The following is a 19,551-nucleotide window of genomic DNA, read 5'->3' as shown; positions in this document are numbered from 1 at the left end:
CGCCCCGCCGCACCTCCACGCCACGCAACCCTCCGTGGGCTGCCGCGCCCCGCCGCACCTCCACGCCACGCAACCCTCCGTGGGCTGCCGCGCCCCGCCGCACCTCCACGCCACGCAACCCTCCGTGGGCTGCCGCGCCCCGCCGCACCTCCACGCCACGCAACCCTCCGTGGGCTGCTGCGCCCCGCCGCACCTCCACGCCATGCAACCCTCCGTGGGCTGCCGCTCCCCGCCGCACCTCGAAGCCACACAACTGAGCTGCTCTTTAGTAACCCAAGTTCTGCAACACTCCTTATTCTGATTTTGTATTCCCATTCCATTCTCCCACAGACTTAGTCCTAATGTATTTTATGCTTGGAATCCTTTGACAGCTCCCATACACTTCTGTGCAACAGAAATGTGTACAAAAATTGATCACAAGGCTCTAGGTGTTAAAAAACAATGATCCCGACGGAGAAATCATTACAATTAGTATTGGTATGCAAGTAGTCAAAATAACATAAGCATATTACAAAATAACATCAGCATGGTAATAACTAAATATAAAAAGTGAAATTTAACCCCAGTGAGATGGATCAGGCTGTAAACTGCTTGATTCTGTCGCTGTTCAGGGCGCCACTTGTAACCGCCCTTGATCCCTGGTGGAATGAACAAAGGGGGCAAACGTGGGCATAAAAGACAAGAGACAAGAGAGTATATTTGGAAAAAGGGGTCGGGGGCACCTTGCCTCTAGTGGACAAGGGCCCTGAGCTTTACACAGCCCTCCGTATTGATTGGTAAAAGAGACAGTGAGAAAGGAAGGGATGATTGTCAGGTAATTGGCAGTCTGCCCGTTTGGTTCACAGCAGGCTCGAACAATAGGTGCTAGATTTCCCGGTAGATAACTTCAAGGAGTCCTGAGCCAGGGAGTGACCGCCCTCAGCAAATCTGGCAGCAGACGCAGTCATGAGTTTCACTTACATCCTACATTCATGATAAACGGTTTGCTGTTTGATCATATAGCCTCCAGTGGAATGCTGAGTTGGTCACGATCCCTTTGGCCTTTCTGACTCTCAACGTCAGGCTATTTGATTTTTTTTCAATCAGTTCATCCATCCATGGGACGATTCAGCATCAGCGCTGTACTTATTTTTTGTATTTATAGATCAAAACACCAAGGAAACCCCGTGCCCATCATCAAGCAGATGGCACCAGGAGTTCTGCCACTTGACTCTGAGCTCTTCTGAAGACTTCACCAGTCAGAGCTTGACAGGTTCTCCTTCACACGTGGCCCAAAGCCAGAAGAGAAGCCTCCCGGCCTGCAGGCAGCTTCGTGGGTGGCACGTGGCCTCCTCAACCTTGATGGCGGCACTCAGGGCTGTCCTCTGGCAGAGCCCTCACCAGGCAGCAGCTGATGAGAAGACCTGGATGATGACGGAAGCTCTGGAGATGTTCCTAAGGTCCTGTGACTGTGTTTGGAAGGTCTTTGCATCTGTGCAGCTCAGCATGAGGGGCAGATCAGCAGAGACACACTCTGGCAGCCTGGGGTGGTCAACTGATTGTTGCTGTCCTCAGGCTCATGCTCCAGTCTCACCGTGCATGGCTCCCAGCCCCTCCCTTGGCCCCGGGGGGACCCTCCGGTGAGCATCATCGCCTACTCTCCAGCACGCCCTCTGTGCCCTGCGCTTTGCTTTCCACATCGAGGGCCATTTGCCTTCTTAAGGTGAGTTTGTTTGTGGCAAATGTTTTCAGTTTTTGTCTGTCTTTGTTTCACTCTTATCCTTGACAGACAGTTTAATCCCAGCACTTTAAAGCTACTTCTGGTTTCCACAGTTCCTAGTAAGAAGTGAGCTGTCCATGGAATCGCCTTTCCTTTGTGAGAAATCTGTTTTCCTCCTGGATTCTTTCATGGTTTTCTCATCTGCTTTGAGTGCCACAGTTTGCCCAGATGTGTCAGGCACAGATATCTTTGTATCCCGCTAGGGACTTGTTGTATTTCTTCAGTCTTTAGACTGGTAAGTTAAACCCATTCTGGAAAATTCTCAACCATCCACTCTTTGAATATTTTATTTTTTCATTCTCTTCTGAAACTCAGTTGAATGTCAGATCTTCTCATCCCTCCCTCTTCTTTTCTTATTTTTTGCAGAGATGGGGTCTCACTATGTTGCTCAGACTGGCCTTGAACTGCTTGGCTCAAACAATCCACCCACACTGGCCTCCCAAAGGGCTGGGGTTACAGGCCTGAGCACTGCAGCCAGCCTGTCTTCTTTGTCTTGTTTCCTAATCTCATGCCACCACTATTATTTCTCCAGATCTCTCTGCATCTAACAAATTCCCTAATGTATTGTTTAACTCCTCCATTAAGTTTTTTAAAACTGCAGTATAGGCTGGGCGTGGTGGCTCACGCCTGTAATCCCAGCACTTTGGGAGGCCGAGGCAGAAGGATCACAAGGTCAGGAGATTGAGACCACCCTGGCTAGCACAGTGAAACCCCGTCTCTACTAAAATTACAAAAAAAATTTAGCTGGGCATGGTGGTGGGCGCCTGTAGTCCCAGCTACTCGGGAGGCTGAGGCAGGAGAATGACGTGAACCCAAGAGGCAGAGCTTGCAGTGAGCTGAGATCGTGCCACTACACTCCAGCCTGGGCAACAGGGCAAGACTCCGTCTCAAAACAAAAACACAAAAACACTGCAGTATAATTTACATACAGTCCAAGTCGCTGTTTCTGATGCATACTTCAGTTTTGATCAATGCACACAGCCATGTAACAACCATCAGCCTCAAGATACAGAATCTTTCCACAGCCCCCCAGAATTTCCTCTTGCCCCTTTGAAAGTCAGTCCTTCTACTGCCCCAGGCCCAGGTGACCACAGATCTCTTCTCTGTTGCTATAGTGTTGCCTTTTCCAGAATGTTATATAAAAACAAAACCTGCAGCCTTCTAAGTGTGGCTTCTTTCACTCTGTACAAGACATTTCAGGCTTATCCCTGCTGCCCCCAGCATCAGTGGTCCAGCCCTCTCTCCTGCTGAGTGCTGTTTTATGGAATCGGTGAGTCGCCATTTGTTTACCCATTGGCTAGTTGAAGAGTGTCTGGGTTGCTTCCAGTTTTAGGTAAATGAATAAAGCTGTTATGAACACTTGCATTTTTCATTGTGGTTACAGTATTTGGTTATCATTTGGGACATATGTCTTCATTTCTCTGGTGTAAAGAATGAGGGGTGGGGGCCGGGCGCGGTGGCTCAAGCCTGTAATCCCAGCACTTTGGGAGGCCGAGACGGGCGGATCACGAGTTCAGGAGATCGAGACCATCCTGGCTAACACGGTGAAACCCCGTCTCTACTAAAATACAAAAAAAATTAGCCGGGCGAGGTGGCGGGCGCCTGTACTCCCAGCTACTCGGGAGGCTGAGGCAGGAGAATGGCGTGAACCCGGGAGGCGGGGCTTGCAGTGAGCTGAGATCCGGCCACTGCACTCCAGCCTGGGCAACAGAGCTAGACTCTGTCTCAAAAAAAAAAAAAAAAAAAAAAAAGAATGAGGGGTGGGATTGCTGGGTCATACAGTAAATGATTGTTTTATTTTATAAGAAACTGCCAAACTGATTCCAGAGGGCTCCACTATCTTACAGTCCCACCAACAAGGTATGAGAATTTCTGTTGTTCCATACCCTCACTAGCACTTAGTTTTGGTCTTGTCTTTTTTTTTTTTTTTTTCTTTAAGGCATTCTCATGGGTGTGCAGTAGTTTCTCATTGTGATTTTGATTTGCATTTCCCAGACAGTGCTTATTTGCCACCTAGAGAGCTTCTTTGGTAGTGTCTGCTCAAATCTGTTGCCCACTTTACAAAATAAGTTGTTTTTGTATTAGTAAGCTTTGACAGTTCTCTGTATGTTCTGTTTACATGTCCTTAATCAGCTACACGACTGGCAAAGGTTTTCTCCCAGTAACTTGTCTTTTCATTCTCTAAACAATGGTTTTTGGCCGGGCGCGGTGGCTCACACCTGTAATCCCAGCACTTTGGGAGGCCGAGATGGGTGGATCATGAGGTCAGGAGATCGAGACCATCCTGACTAACACGGTGAAACCCCGTCTCTACTAAAAATACAAAAATTAGCCAGGCGAGGTGGCGGGTGCCTGTAGTCCCAGCCACACGGGAGGCTGAGGCAGGAGAATGGCGTGAACCCGGGAGGCAGAGCTTGCAGTGAGATGAGATTGCGCCACTGCACTCCAGCCTGGGCGACAGAGCGAGACTCCGTCTCAAAAAAAACAAAACAACAAAAAAACAATGGTTTTCACATAGCAAAAAGGTTTAATTTTATTAAAGTATGACTTGCCAATTTTTTCCTTTTATAGGCTTAATTTTGGTGTCATATCTAAGAAATGTTTACTTAATCTATAGTCACAAAACTTTTTTCCTATGTTTCATAGTTTGAATTTTATGTTTGGGGTCTATGATCCATTGAGTTAATTTTCTATGGGTGTGAGGTAGGGATCAAGATTACTTCCATTAAGTTTTGAATTTCAGTTATTACATTTTTCATTTTTAGATGTTCTATTTGGTTCATTCAGTGTCTGCTTAGCCTCTGATAATCTGTTGCTTCTTATTGATGCTTTTTAGCTTCTCCTTGTTTCTTCAAACACATTAAACATATTTGCATTTCCTATTCTAACATCTGAGTCTTTGTAGGTGTGGTTCTTTTGGCCATCACTTCTGATGCCCCTTCTCTTGCATGTGCTATGATTTTCCACTATGAGCTTATAGTCTAGGGATCCTGCTGGCTGGAATTCTTTGAGGCCTAGGTTGGGGGTTCCTCCTGCAAGAATGTACATTCTAGCAGAGGCCTGGGGCACTATAGATCCAGATATGCTTGCAATTAAAACTCACAGTTGCAGTTCTTTTGAACATGTAAATAATATGAACTTTGGCCCTACACCTGTGGTGGAGAGTGCTAGCCAGGGGCCATAAATTTATAGGAGGGACTTTTTAAAGATGTTCCATCCACAGCCATGGCCAAGTGAGATACTGTTCCTGCAGTGAAGCTTATAGGAGTAGTTTGCCCGCTTCATCATTTCCTGGTAGTGTTTGCTGTATCCCTTTGTGAGCCCAGCCTTATATGGGGGTCTCCAATTTGGTTCCGCACCTCCCTGGGCCCAAGGCTTCTCCAGACTGCTCCCGAAACTCACCTCAAAGTTCTAGGTCATCTGGGTCCATGGGGACCCAGGTCATAGAGTGTCTTTAGCACAGACCTACCTCCTTAGACTTCAGCCCTCGCCTGGTTTCTAAACTCACTATCCTGCAGACTCATTCATGGTTTTATATATTTTACCTGGCAATTTTTGAAAATCCGGCATTTTTAGATGTTTTGTTGAGATAGATTTTCAGGTTCTCTCAGCTACCATATTACCAGAAATAGAAGTCCTTGTCAGAGTGATTTTTCACAGAAATCATTGTAAATATTTTTGAAAAATTATACTCGACAGCAAAGCAAGCTCTCCCCCAGAGAGCAAATATATGTAAAAATTACAGGGTCTGAGTTCCTTAACACTCGGCCCCTACCCACCTCCAGGAGCCTCCTCAGCTCTGCTCATCAGGCGGCCTCCAAAAGGAAGGGGCTGAGTCCAGCCCCACTCTGGCCTAAGGGGCCTGAACGATGAGTGTGAGATGCAGCTCCCACAAAGCCAAGTGGCCACTTACCTTCTGCTGTGCAGCAGCAGGCCTGGGGTGGCTGAGGGCTGCACAGCTTGTTGCTGCTGGTGGTGTTTCAGCTTTTAGAGCTGCTGCACATGCAGAGGCTGCACAACCAGTCTGGCCCCCTGTGGTGACAGGAGAGAGACAGCACACAGGACACACAAAGCACATGTAGACAAGGAGCTTCATCTCACACTCATCATTGCTGCTGATTTTTTCAGAGGAGTAAACTGCATGGCAATGACAGTAAAGGAAATGCCTGCTGCCTTAAAAAGGAGAAATAACGCCCATGCTGCATCTCCCCTTAATAGTGGCAAGCAGCTCTCGCTGGGGGGTATTGCAGTCTCTGCTCCATTTGCTTAGAAGGGGGAGGTGCAAGGAATGAGGCTCTAATTAGGCATCTTAAAAAATTAACACGTGGCAAAACAACTCAGCAACTTCTAGAATGAGAAATTTAGAAAGGTTTGATGCAACTCACTCAAGTGAGTTGTTTCGAGTTGGGTGAGGTGAAGTTGACTGCCTACCTGCCGCTTTCTGCAGCTGTCCTATCACAACACTGATCCTGTTGTGTTGATGGAGGCTCTGTGACCCTGGCTGACAGCACCGCAACTGCCAGGACAGACACCACAGGAGGCGTGGCCAGAGCAACCTGGGCCATCTGGGACATCAGCACTGACATCAGTCTTGGGCCTTGCAGGTGGGAGGTGGAGTCTAAATAACAAGAAACAAGAATCACACATGCCCTGCCCTGTCACACCATGTTATCCTTCCTCAGGGACTGGAATCATCAACCCACCTCAGGTATTAAAAACCATGATGAGGCCGGGCGTGGCGGCTCAGGCCTGTAATCCCAGCACTTTGGGAGGCTGAGGTGGGTGGATCACCTGAGGTCAGGAGTTTGAGACCAGCCTGGCCAACATGGTGAAACCTGGTCTCTACTAAAAATACAAAATTAGCCGGGCATGGTGGTGCATGCCTGTAATCCCAGCTACTGCGGAGGCTGACACAGGAGAATCACTTGAACCCATGAGGGGAAGGTTGCAATGAGCTAAGATTGGGCCATTGAACTCCAGCCCAGGCAACAAGAGTGAAACTCCTTCTCAAAAAAAAAAAAAAAAAGCCGGACGTTGTGGCTCACGCCTGCAATCCCAACACTCTGGGAGGCCAAGGCAGGTGGATCACCTGAGGTCAGGAGTTCAAGACCAGCCTGACCAACATGGTGAAACCCTGTCTCTACTAAAAATACAAAAATTAGCTGGGCGTGGTGGCACATGCCTGTAATCCCAGCTACTCGGAGGCTGAGGCAGGAGAATTGCTTAAAACCGGGATGCAGAGGTTATGGTGAGCCGAGATCACACTATTGCACTCCAGCTGGGGCAACAAGAGCGAAACTCCATCTCAAAAAAAAAAAAAAAAAAAAAAAAGGAATGATGACTGAACGCTTACGAGTCAGGCTACCTGGAGGTTGGCCATGATGGTACCCGTCACCAGGGCTCTGGGCCCGGAGCCGTGAGCTGGGGGCTCTGCTGTGGTAGGGGGTGGCGACTGCACTTGCACTTGTGTGGTTGGCTGCAGGGCCCCGGGCAGGGTCTGCGGTGGTGGGGGTGGTGGGGGCAGCTGCAGTTTCTGCTCCTGGAGTCGAATCAAGTGCTCCTGAAGATACAGATAATACTCGTGTGTTTCCTTAGTTGGCAAGCTCACTTATGCAAATCCGGAAGTTTATGTCTTTCTTCATTCATGCTTTTAAAAAGACTGTCAAAAGATGTACATCTAGTCAGACATAGATGCTACTACCAGGTATCTCTGGTATCACTGGCTTGCTTTCAGGAGCCACGTGGTTCTTTTTTTTTTTTTTTTTTTTTTGAGATGGATTCTCACTCTGTCGCCCAGGTTGGAGTGCAGTGGCGCGATCTCTGCTCACTGCAAGCTCCGCCGCCTCCCGGGTTCACGCCATTCTCCTGCCTCAGCCTCCCTAGAAGCTGGGACTACAGGCACCCGCCATCACGCCCGGCTAATTTTTTTGAATTTTTAGTAGAGACGGGGTTTCACCGTGTTCGCCAGGATGGTCTCGATCTCCTGACCTCATGATCTGCCCGCCTCAGCCTCCCAAAGTGCTGGGATTACAGGTGTGAGCCACTGTGCCCGGCCAAGCCGCCTGTTTCTAATGGCACATCCTGACTGGCCCTCAGCCCCTACAAATGCGCCGCCGGCAGCTCCCTCCCACGCACAGGACACAACACACACTCTTACACATGACACACAAAGCTCATGCAGAGACGCGCCATCCTCAGAAACACGTGCACACAAGGCTGGCCCTGGGCTGGCCTCAGGGAACTTGGGATTTGAGGAGGTTACCACCATTCTCTGACGCACAGCCCCTCATCCTCTGGGCCTGTGCTGCCTTCTCCCTGTGTTCTGAGTTCTCATCACACAGCCCCGAGCTTCCTGAATGCACTGCACTGCTCCCTGTCATGTGCATGTGTGCACTACTCCTGCTGCCTTGAATTTCCCTCCCCCGTAACCATCTAGGAACTTCCTATTTGCTTTGAAGACTCAGCATGACCTCCATTCTCCCAGGGTCAGGCACTTCTTCCTCTGTGCCTGCAGCACCTTCCCTCTGCTTTCTGATACCACCAGGACTGTGAGTTCCTAGGGTCATGTGCTGGTTTTCCACTTTGAGTAAGTGATTAAAAATGGATGGATGGATGGATGGATGGATAGATAAGAGGATGGGTGGATGGATGGGTAGATGGATGGACAGATGAGTACATGGATAGATGGATAGCTGGATGGGTGGATGAATGGATGAATGAATGGATGGGATGGCTGGCTGAGTGGGTGGGTGGATGGGTGGATATATGGATGGGTGGATATATGGATGGGTGGGTGGGTGGGTGGGTGAATGCCTGAGTAGATAGATGGATAGGTGGATGGATAGATGGATAGACAAGCAGATGGGTAGATGAATGGATAGATGAATGGGTGGATGGGTGGGTGGATGGACAAGTTGGTAGGTGGATAGGTGGATGGGTGGGTGAGTGGATGAATGGAGGCACAGATGAGTAGGTGGACGGGTAGGTGGGTGAATGGATGGATGGATGGACAGACAGGTAGGTAGATGGATAGATGAGTGGGTGGGTGGGTGAGTGAATGGGTAGAAAAGCACTGAGACTATAGGTGTGAGCCACTGCACCCAGTATATGTATTTTAAATTTAGCCATTAAATTTGAAAGATAAAGGATATAAAGTGGATGTTTAAAATCTTTTTCTTTTTTCTTTTTTTTTTTTTTGAGACGGAGTCTCCCTCTGTCGCCCAGGCTGGAGTGCAGCGGCGCGATCTCGGCTCACTGCAAGCTCCGCCTCCCGGGTTCACGCCATTCTCCTGCCTCAGCCTCCGAGTAGCTGGGACTACAGGCGCCTGCCACTGCACCCGGCTAGTTTTTTGTATTTTTAGTAGAGATGGGGTTTCACCGTGTTAGCCAGGATGGTCTCAATCTCCTGACCTCGTGATCCACCCGCCTCAGCCTCCCAAAGTGCTGGGATTACAGGCTTGAGCCACCGCGCCCGGCCAATATTTTTCTTTTTTTTTTTTTTTTTTTGAGACGGAGTCTCGCTCTGTCACCCAGGCTGGAGTGCAGTGGCGCGATCTCGGCTCACTGCAAGCTCCGCCTCCCGGGTTCACGCCATTCTCCTGCCTCAGCCTCCCGAGTAGCTGGGACTACAGGCGCCCACAACCGCGCCCGGCTAATTTTTTGTATTTTTAGTAGAGACGGGGTTTCACCGTGGTCTCGATCTCCTGACCTTGTGATCCGCCCGCCTCGGCCTCCCAAAGTGCTGGGATTACAGGCGTGAGCCACCGCGCCTGGCTATTTTTCTTAAATACAGCACAAACTCACATCTTAGGGGTGCACCAAGTCACATTTCAGCTGGATGCCTGCATGTCAAAATCTCTGATTAGCCAAAGCCAATATAACCATCAACAGAATAAACTCTGTGACAAATGAATAAATCTGACATTTTATTTTTAAAATAATATTTTAAATTTAGGGGTCAAGTTTTTTTGTATCTGTGAAAAATTCCCAAACTAGTACTTTTTCTTAAAAGACGTGTCAACAACAAAATTAAACGCTGTCCTTGAAGACGATTTTGCTCAATGCTGTGAATGCCAGTCCATCCCAACACAAAGATCAGAATCAGCCTCTAATCTACTCTTCTCACCATGCTCGATATTATTACTTACATGTTTGGAAACACATGTTGGTTCAAAAAAGATAAAATGTGCTTCCTAAAGTGTTCTACCATGGAGTCTCTCTTTATGTGTGTAGCAACTATTAATCTATTTCTGTATTTTATTAGAAAGTTCTTGACAATTATTTGTGTGCACAAAATTAACAGCTTTACAATAATCATTCATTGTGCGACAGCCTTCTACCACTGCAACAACAGATACAGGTTCATACTTCAACTGACAGAACTTCTAAATATAAAGTCCCATAAGGGTTTTTTTTTTTTTAATCCCAAGTCACCTGAATACATCACAAAGAAAACACTCACCACGTCGCTTTTATTTTCAAGCGGAGCACCTGCTTCAAAGATGCTGGAGTCTTTACCAACAAAGGTAGAATTCATAACGTTTTCAAGACTTCAGTCTCATTATGCCCTGTCACAAAGCGCAGGAGCAGCACAATGAATTCTGACAGTTCACCTTGGCAGTGGGCTTTAACATGACTACTATTTGAATAAGTACGCAATATTAACTGAGTTGGTTACCTCTTTTTGAATATTTATTCAAATTTAATGTCTTTTTTGTTTCTCTTGAAATTCAATTTGCAGCTTAATTTCTACTATCTAAAAGAAAAAAATCATGAATTAAAATATAAAATCATTAGCTCCCGAGTGAAAACTTGAAGGCAAATTGTAGAGGAAAAGTGTGTTTACCTGCGCAGTACTAGACCAGGAATGCTGGATTTCTCTGGTAGTGGAGGTGCCGTCCGTCTCAGCCGCTCGGCTCCTCCCTCCCGGTCTCGGCCTCTCTGCGCATCCTGTCCTGCAGCTGCCGGGCCACGGCTCTGACCGTCTGAAGACAATCGCCACGTTGTCTGCGAGGGTCTCCATGCACACAGTAACATGGAAACATCTTGTGTTTTTACTAGATATACATATTTAATTCTGGAGAATTCCAAAGAAAGTCTATTATTTCCATTTTCAGTATCCATTCATTCATGATACTGCTTCAATCAACAATTCTAATAATATTCAAAATTAAAAAGTAAAATGGATATTCCCCTAGAAAATATCCCTTTACTGTCAGCCAAAGACACTTAACGTTAATGGGCAATAAAGTCCGGATGAAACATGAACCACAGTTATCACAGGGCTTTCTATGCAAACATAATTCAAGATAATCCTTCTCAATTTAGACTGTGCCATGGCCAGACATGAAATGCCAGTTGGTATGAAATTGTCCACATGGCCGGGGGTGGTGGCTCATGCCTGTAATCCCATCATTTTGGAGGCCGAGGCAGGTGGATCACCTGAGATAAGAAGTTCGAGACCAGCCTGGCCAACATGGCAAAACCCCATCTCTACTAAAAATACAAAAAATTAGCTGGGCATGGTGGCAGGTGCCTGTAATCCTCACTACTCAGGAGGCTGAGGCAGGAGAGTCAATTTAGCCTGGGAGGTGGAAGTTGTAGTGAGCCGAGATTGCGCCACTGAACTCCAGCTTGAGTGACAGAGTGAGACTCCGCCAAAAAAAAAAAAAAAGTTTGTGATGAAAACTCAAACATTAAATTGGCCATATTAAATTTAGAAATCTTCTTTTACATAATATAATTACTTCTTCAATTCTCTTTCACGATGTGATTTCCACAAAGTACTATTCCAACCCACCTTCTTCACAGAGGCCACCTTCCACCTCCTCTCCTGGGCAAAGTCTGTGGCCATCCACTGCATCTCCTCCAGCAGATAGTCCCAGTGGGACTTGGGCTGTGGGGCCTCCTGCAGCTTCGGCAAATGCCTCTGGGACCACACACCTGCTTTCCTCAGCTCCGCAACGCACTGATGCATCTGGTTCTCCTGAAAGATAGGAGCAGTTCATCAGCTGTGAAGACAGAGACTCCAGCCCCTTTGTCACGGGCTCAGATTAAGGACCTGAATGAGGGAACACGGTGCCCTGGTGGTCCCCAATGCAGACCACACTGGGTGCTGGTGGGGGGACCTGCAGTGCCCAGACGCTGTGCATGCACCCCAGATGCCCCCTGCTCTAGAATCTGAGTAGGCTGGTGCCAAAGAATCACCAGAGAAGCAGCTATGGCCAGTTCTTCAGATGCCTTTACCGTCTGCCATATTATAGAGAAACATTTCAACTTCTAATTTAAACAGCTTGTAGCAAAAGCAACTTCTCCCACAGATAACTGAGCTCTCTCACCAGCTTGATCTGCTCTGCAATCTTGTCCTAAGGGCTCTCCTATGGCCACAGGGCTCGGTGGTGGGGGGTGGGGTGGGGCGGGTGGTGCTGTACTCTGGGCTCTGGGCACCATGGCCACAGCCACACCTGCACGTCTGGATGCACCTGGAGAGGCAGCTTTGTGACTTGCTGGGGGGTGCCGCTTGTCTGCACGGAGCAGATGGAAAGGGGTGCTGCCCACAGGAGCTGAGGGTGGAGGAGGTGACAAGGGGCAGAGTGTTTGCAACAACTGGTTACCCTCAAGGGCAGCAAGCAACCCGTCACTAATGCATTCAGTTCTCAATTTCACTAAAATCTTTACCCAGAACGCTGACTTATGGCCCTCACCATTTCACCAGAAGCGCTTAGTAGAGGAAAAACATTGAACAAGTTAGATCTAGTCCTTTACACTCACTGGAAACACAGATTCCTGGAGAAGCACAGACCACCAAGAATATTCTGGCACCGCAGCCCATGTGGGTCAGGACTCAGCCTGTGCCGGGTTTGGAGGGCAGCCCCTCTGGGTACCTGGGATGGTGCCCGGGGAGCTGCCTGCCCCTGGGTGGGGAGGTGGAGCACGAGCTGCACAGCCTGTGGGGGTGACGCTGAGAGCCAGCCTGGCAGGAGAGGTGGCGGCGCTGCGATTGGCTGCTGGGTCCTTCCCTGGACTGGGGGCTGTGCTTGTGGCTCTGTCGCCCGCTGCTGGGAGACCTGCAAAGACGCTGCAGCACAGACCCCGGCCGGGGACAGCCTCCCGGGCAGCTGTGGCAGTGGGGTGTGTAAGCTGGCAGCATTCTGCACGGGAGGCCCTGTGGAGGGGTTGTACTGCTGCTGACTCTGCCACTATCCAGTGAGCTGTGCAGCCTGCGGTGTGGGGGGCATTCCTCCTGCAAATGCAAAGAAAGTCAAGCCCAGCTCTCCCAGTATCTCAAAGCAAAATAGAGACGTGACCTTAAGAAGGGAGTCCACTGCTCCCCAAACCAAATAATGTCCCAAGTGTCCATTGACAGATGATGGGTAAACAGAAAGCGGCCTTAGCGAGGAAGGAAATCCTGCCACGTGCCACCGCGTGTATGAGCCCCGAGGACCTTCTGCTGAGTGACACGAGCCAGGCACAGAAGGGCAGATCCTGTCTGTCCCACTGACATGGGGTCCCTGGAGCACTCAGAGCCATGGGACAGCAAGCGGAGCGGGGTTGCGCAGGGGAGGAGAGGGGCATGCGTGTTTCATGGGGGCAGCGTTTCCGTTTGGGAAGCTGGAAATCTTCTGGAGGTGGACGCAGGTGACGGCTGCACAGCAACATGAATGTGCTTCATGCCACTGAGCTGTGCACTTAAAATGGTAAAACAAAAGCCAACCAGAAAAACTCCAAGGAGTAACACTTGAATCATTATTATTATTTTAGAAATAAGGGCTCACTCCATCACCCAGGCTGGCATGCAGTGGAGCAATCACAGCATTGTCTCTGCAGCCTTGACTCCTGCACTCAAAGCCATCCTTGTGCCTCAGCCTCCCGAGTAGCTAGGATTACAGGCACGCGCCACCACATCCGGCTAATTTTTGTATGTTTTGTAGAGACGGCATTTCTGCATGTTGGCCAGTCTGGTCTCGAACTCCTGACCTCAGGTGATCCACCCACCTCGGCCTCCCAAAGTGCTGGGATTCCAGGCTGAGCCGCTGCACCCTTCAAGCACAGGTTTTAAAAAAATCATTTTTACAGTAGTTGTTCCAGTCCTAAAAACAGCCAATATAAAAGATTTGATTTTACATTTTACAAGCAAAAGAAAAAAAAAAGGAAATTTCTAGAATCTAGGCAACGGCTAAACTATCAATTTGGCCCCATCATTCCTTTCCAGGCCCATGGTCCTGAACGGACCTCCTTCCTCAGCGGCAGGTGACGGCAGCCAATGCCACGGCCTGTGATTGGAGGATGCCTGCCTCTCTGCTGCCCTGTGATTGGAGGGCCCCGGCCTGTGACTGGAGGGTGCCCGCCCCTACGCTGGCCTGTGACTGGAGGGCGCACACCTCTGTGCGGGCCTTTGATTGGAGGGCACCCGCCTCTATGCTGACCTGTGATTGGAGGGCGCCCGCCTCTATGCTGACCTGTGATTGGAGGGTTCCCGCCTCTGGGCGCGCTTTTCCTCCTCTGGTGATCGCACACCTCGCCTCACAGCCCCCACCTCGCCTCACCGCCCCCACGCTGGGAGAAGGTGATGACCCTGCCCTCTGCTCTGGGGCTCCGTACTCCTGGATGGTGACTCCCCGGGCCTGCCGAGGCCCGGCCCACCTGCCCTCCCCACAGCTGCAATGCTCCTGGCTCACACCCTGCCCAGCAGCTGCAGCCTGAAGGCCTTGACGACCACCTGCCTCACGGCGTGCACATGGTGCGGCCTCTGCCACCAACCCTCCTCAAGAGGGCGCGGTCAGAAGCGCCCACTCTGTTGTAGCAGCGGCGCGGCTTCTCCACCTCAGCACCATCTGCAAGGTGACTCTGCCTGAGGACACGGGACCACCTTCCCTGACCACCTTCTGTCCCGAGGGCAGAGCGGAGCGTGGGGCACGCCAGGCCCTGCCTTCCTCGGGGTGGCACAGACGCAGGCGACCTGACGGGAGTGGGAGCTCTGAGGACCAGGGAGAGCAAACAAGGCGGCGCAGGGCGGGCACCGGGTCGGCAAAGGGCTCTCCGAGGCGGGCCGTGGAGCCAAGACCTGAATAAAGAGAAGGGAGCAGTCGGGAGCTGGTCCGGGCAAAGGCAGGGGGTGGCGGTCACGCATCTCTGCGTGCTCGGGCCTCGCCACTCGCGAGTTTCTATAAATATCTGCTGAAGGAGCGCATGGATGTGACTCATCGTCATGGACCGGTTTCCCGGGTCTCTAGGCACAGACTGATACGCACGTACGTATACATATTCTGATACCGGTATTTTCTGATGTGTTTTCCTTAAAAACTATGGTGTATTCTATTAGCAATGCAAACTTGCAAAAATTAAAGAAAGACAAAAAACAATAGATGCTGGTGAGGACGTGGAGAACAGGGAACATTGTACACTGTTGGTGGGAGTGTAAATTAGCATAGCCGCTATGGAAAATAAAATGGAAGTTCTTCCAAAAACTGAAAATACAACTACTGTCCAATCCAGTAGTCCCACTCCTAGGTGTATATCCAAAGGGAAATAAATCATTCTATTGAAGTGATACCTGCGCTCGCATGTTTACTGCAACACAATTCACAACAGCAAAGACACGGAATCAACCTAAGTGCCCATCAACAGACAACTGGATAAGAAGATGTGGTGCATATATACACAATGGAGTACTATCCAGCCATAAAAAAGAATGAAACTTTGTCCTTCACAGCAACATGGATGGAAACAGAGGCCATCATCCTAAGTGAAACAACTGGGACACAGAAAGACAAACACCGCACATTTTCGCCCGTAAGCGGGAGCTAACTCACACGTCCACACAGATGTAGAGTGTAGAATGAGAGATAATGGAGACTTGGAAGGGTATAGGGTGAGGGGAGGGTAGATGCTGGGAAATTACTTAGTGGGTATGATTACGTTATTCCAATAACGGATGCACTGAAAGCCCAGACTTCGCCACCACGCAGTATGTCCATGCAACAAAACTGCTCCTGTACCCCTTAAGTTTATAGCAAAAAAGTTGGATATGTTAAAAAAAAAATTAAAGCTTGCCATTAAATTTATAGAATGTTAATTTTTTAGTATGGTATTAACTGACATTATGTGCTTACAACATGGTGCTGTGCTAAGCACCTTACAGATATAACAGTGTCAGTCCTCAGAACAGACTTGAGAAGTGTGATTATCACTGTTGCTCCAATTTTACAGATGAGACAACTGAGATAGGTGAGGTGACGCCACATGGCCACATCCCCAGAGCCAGCGAGGGCAGGGCTGACCACGCTGCAGCCCACACTCAGAGTATCACAGCACAGGCCCCCACAGAGCAAACAACAGTGTGTGTGAAGACAGCCTGAGATCATCAGAGAGAAAAAAAGAATGCTTCTCCTTGGAAAAAGGAAAATATATGAAAACTCTTGATAGTTTGGTTTTTAATCACCTGTAGGAGAAACTATGAGTCTGCACAGACACCGCCAGCCTGTGCCCAGTTCTGGGTCAATAAACAGGTGCAAGGGCCCACTCTGCCCAGGAACAATCAACAGATGACAGAGTGTGTGGTAGCTGCAGAGCCTCATTGGCTCCCGGCTCCCACAGCCCACTCCTGGACTAGTACATGCCAGGTACTTTGGCACACAGATACTTTGTGCTGTCGGCATTGACTGCTGGAGAGGAACACCTGATGTCACCTCCAGGTGCTGTAAACCCATCCCAGGATGGCCCACTTCTAGGTGAGGCCTCTGACATCAAAGGAGAATCTGTGACATCAAATCCAATCACAGTACAGTGAGCCACGTTCCACCTTCGAAGTTCATGCTACATTATCCCTGGTGCAGAACAGGGAAAAAGCACAGAATGTGGAAATAGCACAGAACGCATTGCGGGCAGAACATCCTCTCTCTGATCCTCACCAGGAAGGGAGTCAGTCTCAGGCCTGAGTAGGACCAAGCTCTTGAGGCACCCATCTTGCTTTGCTCTGAGTCCATGCCCACTGCCAAGTGGCTGCTCCCAGGGATCCTGCTATCAAGGGGGGTGGCTGGACAGTGAGTGCGGGGACACTCATGTGCCAGATTCTGATGTGCCTGGCTGGCATGGGGAAGCTCCTGGGCACAGAGCTGAGGCCCAGGCCCTGCCACTCCATGAGTGCCCATGGCCTCCCCAGGCCCGCCTCCCATGCCTCCAGCTCAAGGCTCTAACTGGCTAAAATGATGGCTGAGTGTAAAGTCACTTTGCTCCAAGCAAGAACTGAGAGGAGGCACAGGGGTGAGCCCGTGAGCCCACAGAAGCCATTTGGTACATATTTGTTGACTTACTTAAAATGAAAAAAGTTGGAAAATACACTGCTAGAAGGCTAGAATGGTTTCCTTTTTGTTTACAGGCTGACTTCATGCTGGGTGACTGCTACATACCTGTGGGCGCCAGTGTTCACTGCCTCTTAGATGCTTCCATTTTTATGGAATTCACATCTCCAGGTACTGGAGTCCCCATATGCATTTGCTATTAGAAGACAAAAATTATGGGAAGTATAAATGTGCGTTAACTTTTATCACACTGATTTTAAAATAAGTATTTCTCCACTGTCTCTTCAATTTCCATGACAAAGAACATGATATCACAGCTTAGAGCTATTGGCCAGTGATCATAAATAAACTCAAAAAACCCTCCATATTAGCCTTTGAATTTGACAGAAAGGAACAAAAATACTCTTCTCATCATTTAGTGCTTTTCTGTGTACCACTTGCTAAAGGCAGCACAACAGAACCAGGCTTCAGAAGTAGTATGTAGATAAGAAATCTAAGTCACCACTGCTAACCAAAAGCGGAAGCCAGAATTAAATCACTAGAGGTATCTATGTGAAAACTAAATCTAGAGCTTAGAAAAATAGTTGTATAAACTAAGGCAAAAATGACAATGTCAAAATATTTGTGGAAAGAAAGAAAACTCTTAAGTCTATAATATGTCTTCACCAAAAAACAGAAGGCTTATGTGGATCTGACAACAAAATCTTGGTAACTGGAGAATAATGTGAAAAGAAAAATGTCTAAATGTTTACTGAGTAGAAAGCAGACTTAGGTTTTATAAAGTCCACCATACATGAAAATGCATTGTATTCTCAACTCTAACTGAAATGAGCACAAAGCCACAGAGGCACCTGCAGAGGTATCCCACACACAAGCACCAGAGCTGCTCTAGGTATTGCTTTCCCCCCACAAGCACAGATACTCAGGCCTTGCCTCATCATCTGGGGGACTGCGTCCTGCATCTGTGACAGTCGCTCCTGGGACATGTCTCCTGGCATGGGTCCTTAGGGACAGCCTCAGAATCAACTCCTCAGAGTGATCTGCAGCATCTGTAAATACATTGATTGCTATTTTTGGGACATTGGGATATGAAATATGTATGTATTGATCCTCAGGCATTATTATCATATAAAACATTTGTTTCAATATCCTTATATATGAGCCCTTCCTTAAGCAGAATGTTAAGTTTCAGAGACCAAAATAGAATAGAGATTTGGCTGGGCATGGTGGCTCACGCCTGTAATCCCAGCACTTTGGGAGGCCGAGATGGGCAGATCACTTGAGCTCAGGAATTCGAGATCAGCCTGGGCAACATGGTGAAATCCCATCTCTACAAAAAAATACAAAAATTAGCTGGGTGTGGGGGAGCATGCTGATAGTATTAGCTACTCAGGAGGCTGAGGTGGAAGAATCATTTTGAGCCCAAAAGAGCAAAGTTGCAGTAAGCTGAGATCATGCCACTGTACTCCAGTCTAGGAGACAGAGCAAGACCCTATCTCAAAAAAAAAAAAAAGAATGGAGATTGAGACAGGTTCACAATTAAAACCAGTGTGCACTATTACTTCAAAGACTGTCAGAATGCTGCAGCAAGCTGAGTTTCAGAAATACCAAAAAAGGCGGGAAAAGATGCTTAAACAAACAACCAAGCTGGACAACATTAACTTTTTTTTAATAAAAAGCTGAAAATTTAACTGGGCATAGTGGCTCACAGCTGTAACCCCAGCTAGTTGGGAGGCTGAGATGGGAGAATCACTTGAGCCCAGGAGTTCTAGTGAGACCCCATCTCAACTAAAAATTTTTAAAATTAGCTGAGCATGGTGGCGCCTATAGTCACAGCTACTAGGGAGGCTGAGGTGGGAGGACTACTTGAGCCCAGGAGATGGAGGTTGCAGTGAGCCAAGATCGCACTACTGCACTCCAGCCTGGGTGACAGAGCAAGACCCTGTTTAAAAAACAAAACAAAAAACAACAACAACAAAAACACTTTTGTTTCTTCTTTTTTTTTGAGACAAGAGTCTCGCTCTGTCACCCAGGCTGGAGTGTGGTGGCGTGATCTCGGCTCACTGCAACCTCCGCCTCCCAGGTTCAAGCCATTCTCCTGCTTCAGCTTCCCGAGTAACCTGGATTACAGGCATCTGCCATTTTTGTATTTTTAGTAGAGACGGGGTTTCACCATGTTGGTCAGGCTGGTCTTGAACTCTTGACTTCAAACAATCCGCCCGCCCCAGCCTCCCAAAGTGCTGGGATTACAGGCATGGGCCACTGCACCTGGCCCACTTTTGTTTCTTTACCTCATTTAAGGTGTTAAAGGAAATTTGTTTTTTTGAGCCAATATGTTAACACATCATGGAGATACGAGGCTGAGTCAGGCAGACAGCCAGGTTCATCCTCTTAGTGAACAAGGGCAGGCCCAGCCCCAGGGCTGCTCTCCAGGGGTGCCGGCACAGGGATTTCAGCCCTGTGTGGGGCGCTGCACATGTGGCCTTGTGTAAA

The 19,551-nt window shown here is 48.6% G+C and overlaps 1 protein-coding gene across 9 annotated transcripts in view; it reads right to left on the bottom strand.

Annotated features, from left to right (window-relative positions):
- Positions 1 to 19,551, bottom strand: part of LOC126930558 (putative EP400-like protein) — a 54,016-nt gene that overhangs the window by 1,608 nt on the left and 32,857 nt on the right. For 2 of the 9 annotated variants that reach the window (XM_050747713.1, XM_050747712.1), the window contains exons 5-10: positions 11,559 to 11,744; positions 10,605 to 10,835; positions 10,437 to 10,514; positions 10,221 to 10,326; positions 7,125 to 7,418; positions 841 to 6,377 (exon numbers count right to left, since the gene is read on the bottom strand). In XM_050747713.1, the coding sequence (XP_050603670.1) occupies positions 10,816 to 10,835; positions 11,559 to 11,744 (206 nt within the window). In that variant the 3' untranslated portion in view covers positions 841 to 6,377; positions 7,125 to 7,418; positions 10,221 to 10,326; positions 10,437 to 10,514; positions 10,605 to 10,815. Of the gene's footprint in view, positions 1 to 840; positions 6,378 to 7,112; positions 7,419 to 10,220; positions 10,327 to 10,436; positions 10,515 to 10,604; positions 10,836 to 11,558; positions 11,745 to 12,642; positions 13,002 to 14,493; positions 18,108 to 19,551 lie in introns of those variants that run through there. The other 7 variants (XM_050747715.1, XM_050747714.1, XM_050747716.1 and 4 more) reach the window with 7 other exon arrangements.

Source organism: Macaca thibetana, chromosome 11 (assembly GCF_024542745.1).
Source record: "Macaca thibetana thibetana isolate TM-01 chromosome 11, ASM2454274v1, whole genome shotgun sequence".
Taxonomy (NCBI): Eukaryota; Metazoa; Chordata; class Mammalia; order Primates; family Cercopithecidae; genus Macaca; species Macaca thibetana.
This window is presented reverse-complemented; position numbering and strand designations above follow the sequence as displayed.